At 36.6% G+C, this 13400-nt stretch overlaps 1 protein-coding gene across 6 annotated transcripts in view; it reads left to right on the top strand.

The window, feature by feature from the left end:
- PTAR1 (protein prenyltransferase alpha subunit repeat containing 1) overlaps positions 1 to 13400 on the top strand; it is a 50567-nt gene that overhangs the window by 1967 nt on the left and 35200 nt on the right. For all 6 annotated transcript variants that reach the window (XM_528318.9, XM_054658159.1, XM_009456704.5 and 3 more), the window contains exon 2: positions 7183 to 7352. In XM_528318.9, the coding sequence (XP_528318.3) occupies positions 7183 to 7352 (170 nt within the window). The remainder of the gene's footprint in view (positions 1 to 7182; positions 7353 to 13400) is intronic.

Below are 13400 nucleotides of genomic sequence, written 5' to 3'. Positions count from 1 at the left end.
ACTTTAATGCCCCTCCCTAATCCTTTTTCTACTGTAAAACCTCATTAATATATCCTCAATGTATAATTTATTAGTAATAAGGATTTGGGTCATTCGAGATTTAAAACTTTGAGATAAGTTGGATATTCGGAATAATGTAATGATTTGTGATATAGGTCTTAAACATTTAAATAGCTTAACTCATTGTTTAAGACTAGTCATCAGCTATATTTGAGTACATATTCCCCACAGTAAAACTATTTTCAATAATATTACTATGCATCTTTGTAAGTGCCTTATAATTTGGGCTTTTAAAAATTGCCTGCGCTTTCTTCCCTTAATTTAGCCCATTTACTCCCAAAATAAAGAGGCTGTGTTTCTTTTCTTTTTTTTTTTTTTAAGGCATTGTTTATCTGTAACGTTTGTATCTAACTTTACTGTATCTAATTACACTTTCAGTATTATAAAAAAATTTTTTTGTTTTTCTTGTCCAAACTTAAGATCCGTTGTAATTTTATTGGCCAACATCTACTTCATTAAATACACTGACTTTGTTTATGTAGAAATATTTAGCCAGAAGGAGTTGAGGATGCAGTGGTGAGATGTGGATTTTGTTACTGTATGATGTGAATAGGTACCTTCTCTCAGCCTCAGTTTCCTCTTGATCTTGTGAGGCTGATGAAAACACAGGAAAATCACCTCACACAGTGGTACTTAGTTGCCACTCAATAAATATTAGACCTTCCCTGAATCTCTGTGTTCCTCACCAAAAATATATTGGACAAATGATTGGTGAATATGAAGCACTTTATAAACTGGATAATACTATATAAATGCTGTTTGTATGGTTGAGTATTAGATAATCATATTGGATTCTCTAAAACTGAAAACTTGACCTAGGGATAGTCTTTAACTTAGTGTATGGACCCTGTGCTAATGTGGAAGACAACAGTTTATAATGTAAATAGTCACGTTAAAATTAATCTTATCCAGCAAGTTATTGTTTTTTCTATTAAATATTGAACTCACTGTTTATGAAGTGTTGTGGGTACCATCTTTACTGTGTGAAATAGAAGTTTAAAATACAGTTCTTGAACTCAAGGCACTAACAGAAATTTCTGTAATGGTGGAAATTTTCTGTGTCTGTGCTGTTCCATATGGTAGCCACTAGCCATAGTAGCTATTGAGCAATTGAAATGTCCCTAATATGAACAGGGACCACATTTTAAATTTTATTTAATTTAAATGGATTTGTACGTAGTGGCTCCATGTGCCTAGTGACTACTGTGATGCATAGTGCAGGTGTAGATGAGACCTAAGACTAACTGCATGAACAGTAAATTAACCCTCCAAAGTAGTTTATAGTAAAAGTTGGATAGGAGCATGATGAGCAAGTGCTATGGGAGTCTAATAGAAGTGGAGAGGAGGCTGGTTATGTCTCGGATAGGGCTGCTAGTGGAGGTGGGTTTTAAGCCAAGTATTAAAGTCTGGGTAGGATTTGTAGTCTCAGAGGGAGCCAGAGACCTCCACAGGGAGCAGTGAATTGACCTAAACAAGCAAAATGTGGCTGAGAAGGTACAGTAGGGCCAGATTATGGAGATCCTTGACTCTCATTTAATTTCTTTCATTCCATTCATGCATTCTGCAAAAGAGTACCTCCATTTGACAGGCACAATGCTGGTCTCTGGGTATACAGGGTTAAAAACTGGGTTTAATGAACAAACCACACATGGTCCCTATCTTAATGGAACTTTAAGCAGTCAACATACAGATTATGAAAAGAGTCAGAAAAAGTAAGAAGCGTACTTAGAATAACAACAGGGAGACCCAATTTAGATTATAAGGTCAAGATGGTTCTTTCTGAGGCAATAGCATTTAAACTGAGTGAGACATGAGGGGTGAAGAAAAGCTGGCTCAAGGATGTACACTTCTAAGGCAATGGGTAGGCACCAGTGAACATTTTTTAGTAAAGAATGATGAAAGGCAATTTTAGATCGTCTGCAAGGTGAACTGAAGAATAGAAAGCCAGAGTCTACTGGGCTTATACCTGATTTTTATTTATTTAAATAATAGTGTAGTATAGTTGTAAAAATTTGAGTTTAGAGTTTGATAGTCTAAGCTGTCAAACTGGATTTGAATCTTTGCTTGTCATTTATTAACTGAGTAGACTTAGACAAGACTCTTCCTCTGTAAAATGGGGTCAAAATTCCTACTTTATGAGATTATTGTGCAGAATAAAATATATGTAAAACCTAACCGTGCATGGCAAGTAACAATAAACACTAGTACTTTGTGTAGCTTTTTCTAAATAAGGTCAGTAATATAATTTCAGTGAAACATTAAGTTGATAATCTTTGGAATTAATGAGAAAGCCTGTAAGGTTTCTGAAATATCTAAATCACCAGGAGAATTTTAATTATCAATATGCAACGGTCAGTTCCTTTAGATATATTTTACTAGCTTTCCTTTTTGGTCATGCTGGAAAGAATTCCAGTTCTTTTGGGGGGTGGGAGCAGAACAAAACGAAAATAACTACTATTTAGATTTAAAATGTTTTTACCATTTCCTGAATCCTTGGACTGTTTCCTGTTTGGTTGCTCCACACTATAGGATTCAGTTTGAGTATTTGGGTACCATCCATCCCTCCCAGAAGGTAAGCTGGTTGATGCAACTTTTGTGGATAATAAGTGGCTCTGTTCTGGTTGATGATGTTTCTGAGAAGTATAGACAGAGAAGCTGTCTAAACATAAGGAACAAAGTCAGTATCAGTGTTACATGAACTGTGAACATCATCTGGAAGCCAATGAATGGATCCCTATTGTGAAGTGAGGCGCTCAAAGCGATGTATCATACTTTGATCTTAAGTAAATGTGCTGGTTCATTCCACATTGCTCTGCCTTTGGAGCAGTCTGTGATGAAGGTAACCTAAAAAGTGAGCACCATTAGAACTTGATTGCTGTCCCAAACCATCATATCTTTAAAAATCCTATGATCTTCTTAGTTATGCAGGTAATTGAATACCTTGTTAAATACCAGGAATGTAAATGGCCAGAAACCTAACAGTGTAAAAGAGTGAAATTTATTAGTAGTTCCTCTCATAAGACTATTTTATAAAGAAATAACTAGAGATATGTTTGCTATTTATAGCACATTCATTGCAACCATTAAAAATATCAAAATTGATTATGTGGGAAAATGTTTAATGGGAATTGCTCAGTTTTTTTCCATAAAGGATTATAGAATATGTTCAATATGATCCCACTTTTTGAAAATACTCAGGAAAAAAGGATGTATACCCAGCTGGGCACAGTGACTCACACCTGTAATCCTAACACTTTGGGAGGCTCAGTGGGAGGATCACTTGAGGCCAGGAGTTTGAGACCAGCCTGGTCAACATAGTGGGACTACATCTCTACCAAAAATATATATATATATATATTAGCTGGGCATGGTGGTGCATACCTGTAGTCCCAGCTACTCAGGAGATCTGAGGTGAGAGGATTTCTTGAGCCCAGGAGTTGGAGGCTGCAGTGAGTGAGGATTGCACCACTTCACTCCAGCCTGGACGACAGAGCAAGATCCTGTCTCAGGAAAAAAAAAAAAAAAAAAAAAAAAGATATATACCCAAACATGTTAATAGCAAAACAGGGATTACAAGTGACTTTTAGGGTTTTTTTGTTTTGTTTTGTTTTTCCTGAGTTTTCCAGTGTTTCTTTAGTATGGAATTAGAACTTAAATTTCCAGAAAAATAGAAGGAATTGATCTAAATCCTGTTTTGCTCTTTGTTCTAGTGTCAGGGGTTTGGGGCTAAGTATTAGGAGGCCCAGATTCTTAACTTAGCCACTAGCAATATGACCTTAGATAATCCTCATAAACCTCACTGGACCTCAGTTTCCTCATCAGATGAAATGACAGAGGAATGCAGTCCCTTCCAACTTTAAAATGATTTTGGAAGGAATCCTATTCGAAATTGGCTAGAAAAAAGTGGACTGTGACTTAAGGGATGAGACACAGAAGTCTGAAGTCAAACACACTATTATTTGGAAGCTTACTGACCTACCTATGTTTACAAAGTATGTGTAATGTTTTTTAGAAAGCAGCATAACACTGTGTCTTAGGGTCACATAACTTGACAAAGGCTTAAATTCTTTGCCTCGGCTTTCCATTATTAACCAACGAACTCTACTGGTGGATCTTTGTCTAGCACTTCATAGTTTGCCACATTTTCACATGACATTATTTGGTTTCCATAACAGGCAGGGAAGATACTATTCCTGTGTTTCAGATGAGGATACTGATGGCAAGTGACTTGCCAAATTCTCATTGCCTGTCAGTGGATAGAATGGAAACTAACTAGAACTCTGGACTTCCAATCAAGTACTTTTGTCTTTACACCCTACTACCTCTTCATGTGTTTTCCCCCCTAGTGCTCTACATTATCTGTTAAGACTGTTTTTATTCTCCTCACATGAAAATAGCTGCTAGGTTTCTCAGTCATAAAATTTGAAAGCTGGGTGAAATCTATCCCATTTGCCTTACTGGAGGTATAATACAATTCTACCATTTTACAAATGAGGAAACTGAAGTCTACAGAAGCCAAAATGACCTGATACTGATATGTATGTATATGTGTGTGTGTATATATCTATTTCCATCCAGGACTTGGACACATGCTGTTTTCAGTATACTTTATTAGGAGAAAATCAGAGATAATGTTCTTTTAGAGGGACAAGAAGTGAAAACTATTAATTTGAATATTATCACTAAAGTACCAGGATAATCAGCCTTTCAGGAAGCAGTTATTGGGCACCTGCTATATCCAAGCCATTCTTATTTTATAAAGTATTTCTTGAAAGAACAGACAGTCAAAGCAGTGTGTTTTTTAATTGTGCAGATGGCTCTTTTCTGTAGTTTAGATACCAAATTATTAGTTGGGCATTTTAATCCTAGTTTAATTAGTGAGCAAGACAGGTTTTTATATTGTGAATTTAAGTTTAAAAAAAAAAATCCCCCCCAAAAACAAACCATACCCAGAAACAGGATTCTTTTATTCTTGTTACTATAACATTTATATTGTTGACTCTTGCAGTTCTTTGAAGTGTTGTAAGTAGGTTATTATATCTCAGAGAACAGAATTTCCTGAAATAATCACATTGAGTTTATTTACTTATTTAGTTTTACTTTGTTTATTTTTTAATATTCTTCATGTAGTAAAACACAAACATCAGAAAATACCAGAGATTCAGTCATATATTAGTCAAGTATAGCTAGATATGGCTAGGGGTCATAATAATGAATTAGATAGATTTAAGGATACTACCAAATAGAGATGCAAAAAAATATATTTTGAAATACTGGGCATTGACCTCAGGTGCTCTTTCAGCTTTGTCCTTATTCTTCCTACAGGACTTTGTTTATATTATTGGAGTAGTAAAGTGGTAACATTTTATTATGGATATTGACACAGATCCCCAGCAAGACTTTAGCTCTTTGAAGTCTGAGACCACTTTGCTTTATTCTTTTTGAATTTTAGAACCTAAGAAAGCACCCAGTACATTGTAGTTAATCAGAAAACTTATGATAGTATTGATATAGTATATCAAAACACCTTTGAGTCAACGGAACCAATTGTAAGGATAAAAACCCATAGATCCCACAATCTTCTTGAGAGTTAAATTAGCTTGAAAGAATTGTTAGTGTCTTGCAACCCCTAAGATATCCTTTTTATTGATAAATCCCTGTGTCACTAATGAAGTGATCAGTAGAAAGTAGATTACCTCTAAGCTATTCAGTTTAGTTTCCAGGAGGGGTTTTATTTTAAATCCACAGCCTCCTACCAATTTGTGATAGTGGCCCAACAAGAAGACAGGGTGTTTCTCCTACTTTGTAATTCAACCAATTTCCCTCTTTTTGGGTCTATCAAACCACTGTGTTCTTGGTAAGGGGATGCCAGGGACATAATACATAATGTCACACACAAACTCTGAAAACCAGTTCATTATTCTGCTTTTTAAAGACATGTTTAAAATATCTATATAGACACTCTAAAAACATTTATTTCAACTACTCTTATTGTTAAAAAGTTTCTTGTTATTCATTAATTAAACAGAGGACATTCTGTTTGAGAAAGGATCCTTTGTGTAGGCAAGAATTATAACTTCCTTTAGAGTTGAAAGGCATGTGAATGTGTTTTGCACAAATTTTTTACGTTTGCTGGTTCATTTACTAAGTAAGTCAAATGCCCTACATATTGTTTATTAAATCTCTGCCTTTAATGTAAATTTTCAGCTTAAGTTGAGGTGGATTGAGGGATATAGATGCTACCACAGAGGAAAATTATTGAATTCTGAAATGTATTTTGTGTTTTAACATTTATTTGGGTGGTTTTTTAATTCAGGAAAGTATAAAGAAGAAAAAATGGCCCAAAATCTCACTGATAAAATAACTTTTTTTGATACTTTGTTTCTGGTCCACATGCATTTATTAGCAAGCAAGCATAAACACATTTGTTGACATTAAAAAAATAGAAATACAAACAATTATTAGATAATTGAAACTGTATAAAAATAAAATCCTTCCTTACCACCTTTCTCTCTCCAAAAATTTCTTGTTATCCTTCCAAGAAAATTTTTAATGCATCTATATATCTTCTAAAGAAATTATACAAAAGGATTTGTGCTGTACACTGTGTTCAGCATTTTGCTTTTTGTTTTCATTTCATATATCTTGGCAACTTTTTTTATATCAGCATATGCAGATCTACCTCATTGTTTTTTAATGGCTTGATTATGTGGATGTGCCTTTTTTTTTTACTAGTCTTATATTGATAAACATTTAGATTGTTTCTAGTTTTGTTGCAACATTGCAGTGAACATCTGATTCACATATTTTGGCATAGGATAATTTCTGAGCAGTTGAATTGCTGGATCAAAGGGTATGTTCATTCAAAATTTTGAAAGACTTTTTTTTAAGTTGCCATCCAAAGGCAAGACCAGTTTTCACTCCTGTCTACAGAGAGTACAGCATACTGGTTTTCTCATACTCTTGCCACTATTAGCATCTACCAATCCCAGTAAGTGAGCTAAATAATATTTGTAAGGAAGGGGGAAATATGTGGGGTTTTTAAAATACTCTGAAATTAGAAAAATGTTGAAAAGGTTAGTATCCTTATTTTTAATTCTTTTTTATGTTTTACATATTAAGAGATGAAATTGGCCTGATCCCATGTCCTGAAGCTAGGTATAACCGGAGTCCCATAGTCCTGGTTGAAAACAAACTGGGTGTGGAGAGCTGGTGTGTCAAGTTCCTTTTACCATATGTCCACAACAAGCTCCTTTTGTACAGAACAAGAAAGCAATGGCTGAACAGAGATGGTAAGTATGAATCATATTTTCTTCATTTGGTTTTTAGAAGTGACATGGAATATAGTAGGAAGAGCCCTTCTCTGAGTGTTAGCATTCCTGGATTCTAGTTCTGCTTCTTCCGTTCACTGTCTCGGTGGGTGCTAACCTTTCTGTCAAGTGAGTAGTTTCTACTCACCTGGACAAATTTTACAACCACAGTGATTATATAGAAGCCCTCAAGCAGAATTTCAGGGCACCTCCTGTAACCAGAGCAGTTCAGATTTTATCAGTTTATGTATTGGGGTCATTGGTAAGATTTCATTTGAAGGAAAAAAAAAATCTGAATGTCACTGAAGAAGACTCTAGTCCCTATAGGCTCAGTCTCTGGTTTCTAATCCTTTAGTATTTTTATAGGCAGCAAAACTCATTTTCATAGTAGTCCAAATGAGATAATGTAGGCATGATAGTGGTAGTGATATTATGAACCAGCCCAGTGATTTATGGATGTGCCATTCCACTGCAAGTTCCAGTTGAGCTCTGGCCGTTTGTATCCTGTTCCTGTGCTGAAATGAGCAAAACAAAACTATCCGGCATTCACTTCTTCCATTTCTCTCAGACAGTTTTTTTTTTTTTACTGCATCAGACAATCCCTAATCATTCCATCTGGTCTCTTTTCTTGGTGTTCTGCCATATTAAGCCTCCATGTGCACAAATTCTGTTTATCATTGTATGCCCACCTCAGGTCTCACTTTTTGGGAGAAGACTAATTTAAGACCATGTCCTTTACTGTTTTTGTAAAGCTTCTTCCCCTTCCCATGTACGGCAGTACCTTCAAAAGCGCTCAATATGCCTGGAGGCTGATTTTGAATAAGAACTTTGTTTCCTAGAGAATTTTAGTTGCCAGTTTGGTAGCCATTACCAAGGGTCTACTCATACCAGATGCTGTCCTGAGTACTGTGGGGGATAAAAAGATGAATAAATACATGGTCCCTTTATTCAGGAAGCTTACAGTTGAGTGATAATCTCTTTGGGGGCGAGAGATGTAGAGAAGAGTGTTGTCTAATGTATGACATACTGATTTCCTTGAATTTCTGTCAGCACTATCTGTAACATACTGTCATTAATTGGTTAATAACACTTTTCCCTTTTTATACCATAGAAAGGGACTCTGAAGGTTTAATGAGCAGTGTTTTCTATTTTCTGTGTGACTGTTTCACTCAGTCCTTTGTTATATATTTTCTTATTAGAAGGCTGTGCCTAAGTTTAGCCATAGCCCAAATTTATGGCATACACTTTAAGGCATGGGTTTAGGGATAAACTTAAAGGTAAGCAAGTTTATCTGTTGTTAGACCCTCTTTAATTCTGCATTCCATCACCGTGCTGTAGTTTTCAGTAACACTGAGGTAAAAAGTAACACCATATGACTCCATCAAGTTATTTTTTGCCAAACAAAGCTGTATTGTTTATATTCTGGTGCACAGAAATGCATAATCGAACCAATGTATAACTAACTTTAGTTAGGGGATAGAATGATTATCTTATAGAAAAGAAACTGAATTTTAAAAAGTGAGAGGCTATAGTTGCCCATTTATGTATGTTAGCTCAACCTACCCTCTTTCTGTGGTCTTCCAAGTCCTCTCCATTTCTCTGTTTTTGTCCTTCTGGACACTATTGCAGGCTTTGCTGTGTCTTCTTACCACATAGTTTTAGTTTTAATAGGCTCATAAGGAACCTTGCAGAATATTAAATGGTTAAGCTCACTCACATGAATAGCTGGCATCTAAACTTTGAATTCAGCTGCAACCGTGCATGTGTACAAAAGCAGCTTTTGATTTGATCCTAACCTACATCCCCATGGAAGCAGTTTTTAATTTGACTATTTTGAGGGGGGTGGATAGCATAATTTAGTATGGTGTCACATACTACTCAGGTTATATATTGTATTATCAGTAAATATAAGAAAGTGAATTTTGGGTTTGACAGAAAAAGATATCTGAAAATAAAAGAGTATTCTGCCATACTTACGAACTGAAGCAATTAGAGCACAGAGGTGAATCCTGCTAAGAAAAACATGTCAAAAATGTTAGGAAAAAGCAGTTATTTCATGAAAATGCTACACCTTTAAAATTATTTGTTATAGAGAATATGTATTTATAAGAAGACCCAAGTGAAGAAAGATGACAATTTAAGTGACAGTTTCTGAATGTCTGTCTGTGTGATCGATCATGCAAGAATCCTAGGCATCCACCTAAAAATGTATTCTGTAACTGAAGGTGACCTTTACTCCTGGGATAGATTTTTTCTTCCTAACCAAACTGAATTCTTGTTTTCATTAACCTGCTGAATTCCTTAGATGTTTAGGAATTATCCCTGTTTAGTTAGTTAGTTAGAGATTGATTTTTTTTTTTTTAAGTCTGTGATAGTAATACATTCGGTTTGGGAGAGGACTGATTCTGTAATTCTGATGTTTGAGAAATCCATAACAGATATAAGAAGCAGGAGGGAAGACCACAGCATTGGAGTTCTTTCTGGACAGAGCTCTCTGGTGCAACTCTTCAGGAGTGCCCTCCTGCCATCTTTTCTTGCTCCTCTCTCTTTTTCACAGCCCCCACTTAGTCTATATCTGAGCTCTCTCTTTAAAAGCTGTCTTCTGCTCTCCATTTCTTTGGTTGACCAGGCCTTCATTATTTCTCATCCAGACAAATGTTATTACCTCATAACCGGTCTACCCCTTTTCCAGGCTCTTTTGTGACCCATGTCCATTATGCCAGTAGCCAGTCATTTCAGACACGCTTGAACAGCATTTCTTAAAAACAGTTTGACCACGCTTTTCTGAAATACATTGTATGCTCATCTTATTTCATGATACCCACAGGGTCAACGTAGAGTTGAAACTCCTTAGCATGGTATTCAAGGGCCTTCACAGTCTGTCCCCAGTTTTTCCTCCAGTTTATATTCAGCATCAGAGGTTGCAGATTCTTAGCACACAGGCTGAAGCTAATCTAGATACATTTTGGTGTGGCTTGTATAATGTCTTAAAAATTGCTTTTTAGTAGTTGGATAAATCTGATTTCTGTCTTCACTTGAAAAATCATAAGGCTTGGTTGAGTATACAACTTTCTACCTGGCAACAGTTGGCTGGGACATACAGCCTCTACTCTTCATAACTGGGCATGTCTGTTCCAGTTTATCACAGCCTTTTCAAGCTCTTGAGACACTGCGGCAGAGTGTTAGTTGACACTTCTTGTCAAATTTCCTTTGCTACTTTTTTGAGGTTCATTTGAACCCTAGAAACATTTATGTTAGCAGCTATTTGATACATATGTTCATTACAGCCACAAGCAGCATTCTTCCATTCTTTGACTCTGTGTGTACTACTGCCTTACTTCCATGCCTTTGCTGAGGCCAGGCTCATGTCTTAATGTTGGCATTATCAGTGTGGTTGCCAGCACATGCACGTGCATACACATACACACACTTAACACTGTGAAGCCTTTTTGACTGCTTCAGGAAGCAATAATTATTCCCTGCTCTTTTATGGGAGCCCTTTACTCAGATGGCTTGCATAATAGTATCACTTGTCACACTGTATTTTAGCTGATTATTTAAACAACCTTTTTCCTGGCTGGAATGTGAGTTTATTAGGAAAAGGGATTGTGGATCATTTTTATTTACTCAGAACCTTTACATGTTCAACAGACATTTGTCAAACGAGTAACAAGAGTTTGTAAGCAAGAGTTTTTAGCTTAGTCTAGCTATTGATTCTGTGACTGTGTACTATAATAAACAAGGCCTCTCTGGTGTTTACCATATAGCTTTAACTCAAGCTTCACTTCTTGTGGTAACCTGAATGTATTTTGGAGGAAAAGAATTACTGATTTAAGTTGGCCTTGAATTTATTTCTAGATGCACGAAAACCTTTCTCTGTTAGAGACAGTTGTCAAATCCAGTGACCATTACCAGGTGACTACTGGCCTTGGGCCATTTCTAGAATGCAGTGCAGCAAGAAAAGCATATTGATTTTTCTCCAACTTCTGTAGCATCCTTTTATCTTCTCCTTGTTATGGCTGAAATTTAGCTACTTTTCTATGTATAATGTGCCCTGATTCTTTTTCTCCCTGTGGCGTGATGATGGGTTAGTCACATATTGTAGTGTGTGTAACAAAGGAACATTTATTTGCTGGTATATGTTCTGTTGTTTGGAGAGAGACCTGTTTAATTTCAAGAGACTGTGGAGATTTCAGTAGCTCATGTCTTTTGGGTGAAACTGCAGAGGAAATGGCGTATCGTTGATGAAATTGAGAGAGTCAAATAGTTACAACCGTTGATTATACATGTTCTTTTTCAGGTCTTTGGTTCAGTCCTGACCTGCAGAAGGCAAAGTTATTGCCTGTAGTGTGGTAGAGTGAAAGAGCATCTGCTTTGCAGGACAGCAGACCTGGATTTAAACTGAACTCGTCAGCACACTGAAGTCACTTAGCAATGACTTAGCAAATTACTTAACCTCTTTCTTCGTATTTCCACACCAAAAGAAGGAAATACTAATCAAGACCTCAGAGGGTTGTTGTGAGGATCAGATTCTTTAATTATGTCTGATACTTCTAATCTAGTTTCTTCTCCTAGTCCTTTCTCATTTCTGTCATTGCACTTTACCCCTACCTTTTTACATCAGACTGGAATATTTACTGAAGGAAGTTTTGTCTGAGCCTGAGTCCTGAATGAGGAAGTTTTAGCAGTTTGTGAAAGAGGAGAAGAGAAGGGCCTATGGTTGTATATGTTACTAGGTACCACCGATGGTGGTCAAGGCTGTTGATGTTTTAAATTCTAAGATTCTTAAAAGTCAAAAAGTATCCCTCTGCTCAGCAGTCACTGCTTAGCCAGCTTAGGAGGATCTTTTGCTCCCTCTGGAGGCATCCAGTCCCAATATCATTTGTGGAACTGGACTAGAAAATACAGGCTTTGTAACAGGAATTACCATTCAGTCCTTACTGTATGTCAGAGACTGTACTAACACTTCAAGGATTTAATCATCTAATATCCCCATGATAGCTCCATCTTACATATGAGAAGGACATTAAGGCCTAGAGAGATTAAGTGATTTGCCCAAGAATTCCCAGTAAGTGATGGAGCTGGGCTCTGTCTGAACCCAGTAGCTGCTGTTGCTCTCTTAGGGAGAGACCTGCCAGTAGAGGAAGTGTTACTTTGATAAGTCTTCCTGTATCTTCACATAACCATAAAATGAAAAGCGGGGACTTAAGTACTTGCTGTGTTAGTTTTTGCCTTGTGCTGCTGTACAGAAGTCTCTCATGGAGGATGGACTTCTTGTCTTCACTTGTGTTGGAGGGAGGAAGGAAATTGTGTTAGAAGTACAAACAAATAGCAGCTACCATTGGTCAGACACATTTTCTTTAATGTAGAAAGGGAGATTCCAAGGGACTATGCTAATTTACCTAGGTAGAATAATCACTTTTTAGAAAATTGTAGATGTCAAAAGAAATTCCAGAGGCCTTCCCATCATTTACAAACCTTTCCATGTAACTACTTGACTACAAAGGGGTTTTTTGTTATTGCTGCGTATTTTACAAGTTTGGAAATTTAGACAGTTTTACTAAGGGAACAACCTCCTCATTATTCCAGACTTCCTTACTTATGTTGAAAATACTCATTTCTTTGTCAGTCAGTGATGGCGTTTAATTGTACTCACTGTGTGTCAAAAAGCTGTGGAGAAATGGAATGAATTTCATTGCTCACAACACCATGAGGTTGATGTTTCACTGAGGTTTCACTGAGTGAGTCCTTGTTTCACTGAGGTTCCAAGAGGTTAGGTTATGTAGGTAGTAAGTGGAGAAGCTGGGATTCAAACCCAGGTAGTATGGCTTTAAGGAAGGCCTATCCTCTTACCACTCCTCTGTGCTGTGGTCAGACATGGAGCTGCTTTTGGCCAGGGACTGTGCTTACTCATCTTCAGCCAGCTCAGTACCTGGCTTATTGTAGATGCTTACAAAATTTGTTGAGTGAATGAATAATTTGAACATGTATTAGGGAGGACCTGCGTGCAAAAAATTTGTGGTCCAGTTA

Source organism: Pan troglodytes, chromosome 11 (assembly GCF_028858775.2).
Source record: "Pan troglodytes isolate AG18354 chromosome 11, NHGRI_mPanTro3-v2.0_pri, whole genome shotgun sequence".
Lineage (NCBI taxonomy): Eukaryota > Metazoa > Chordata > Mammalia > Primates > Hominidae > Pan > Pan troglodytes.
The sequence above is the reverse complement of the archived record's forward strand: the minus strand, read 5'-3'. Positions and strand labels throughout refer to the sequence as shown.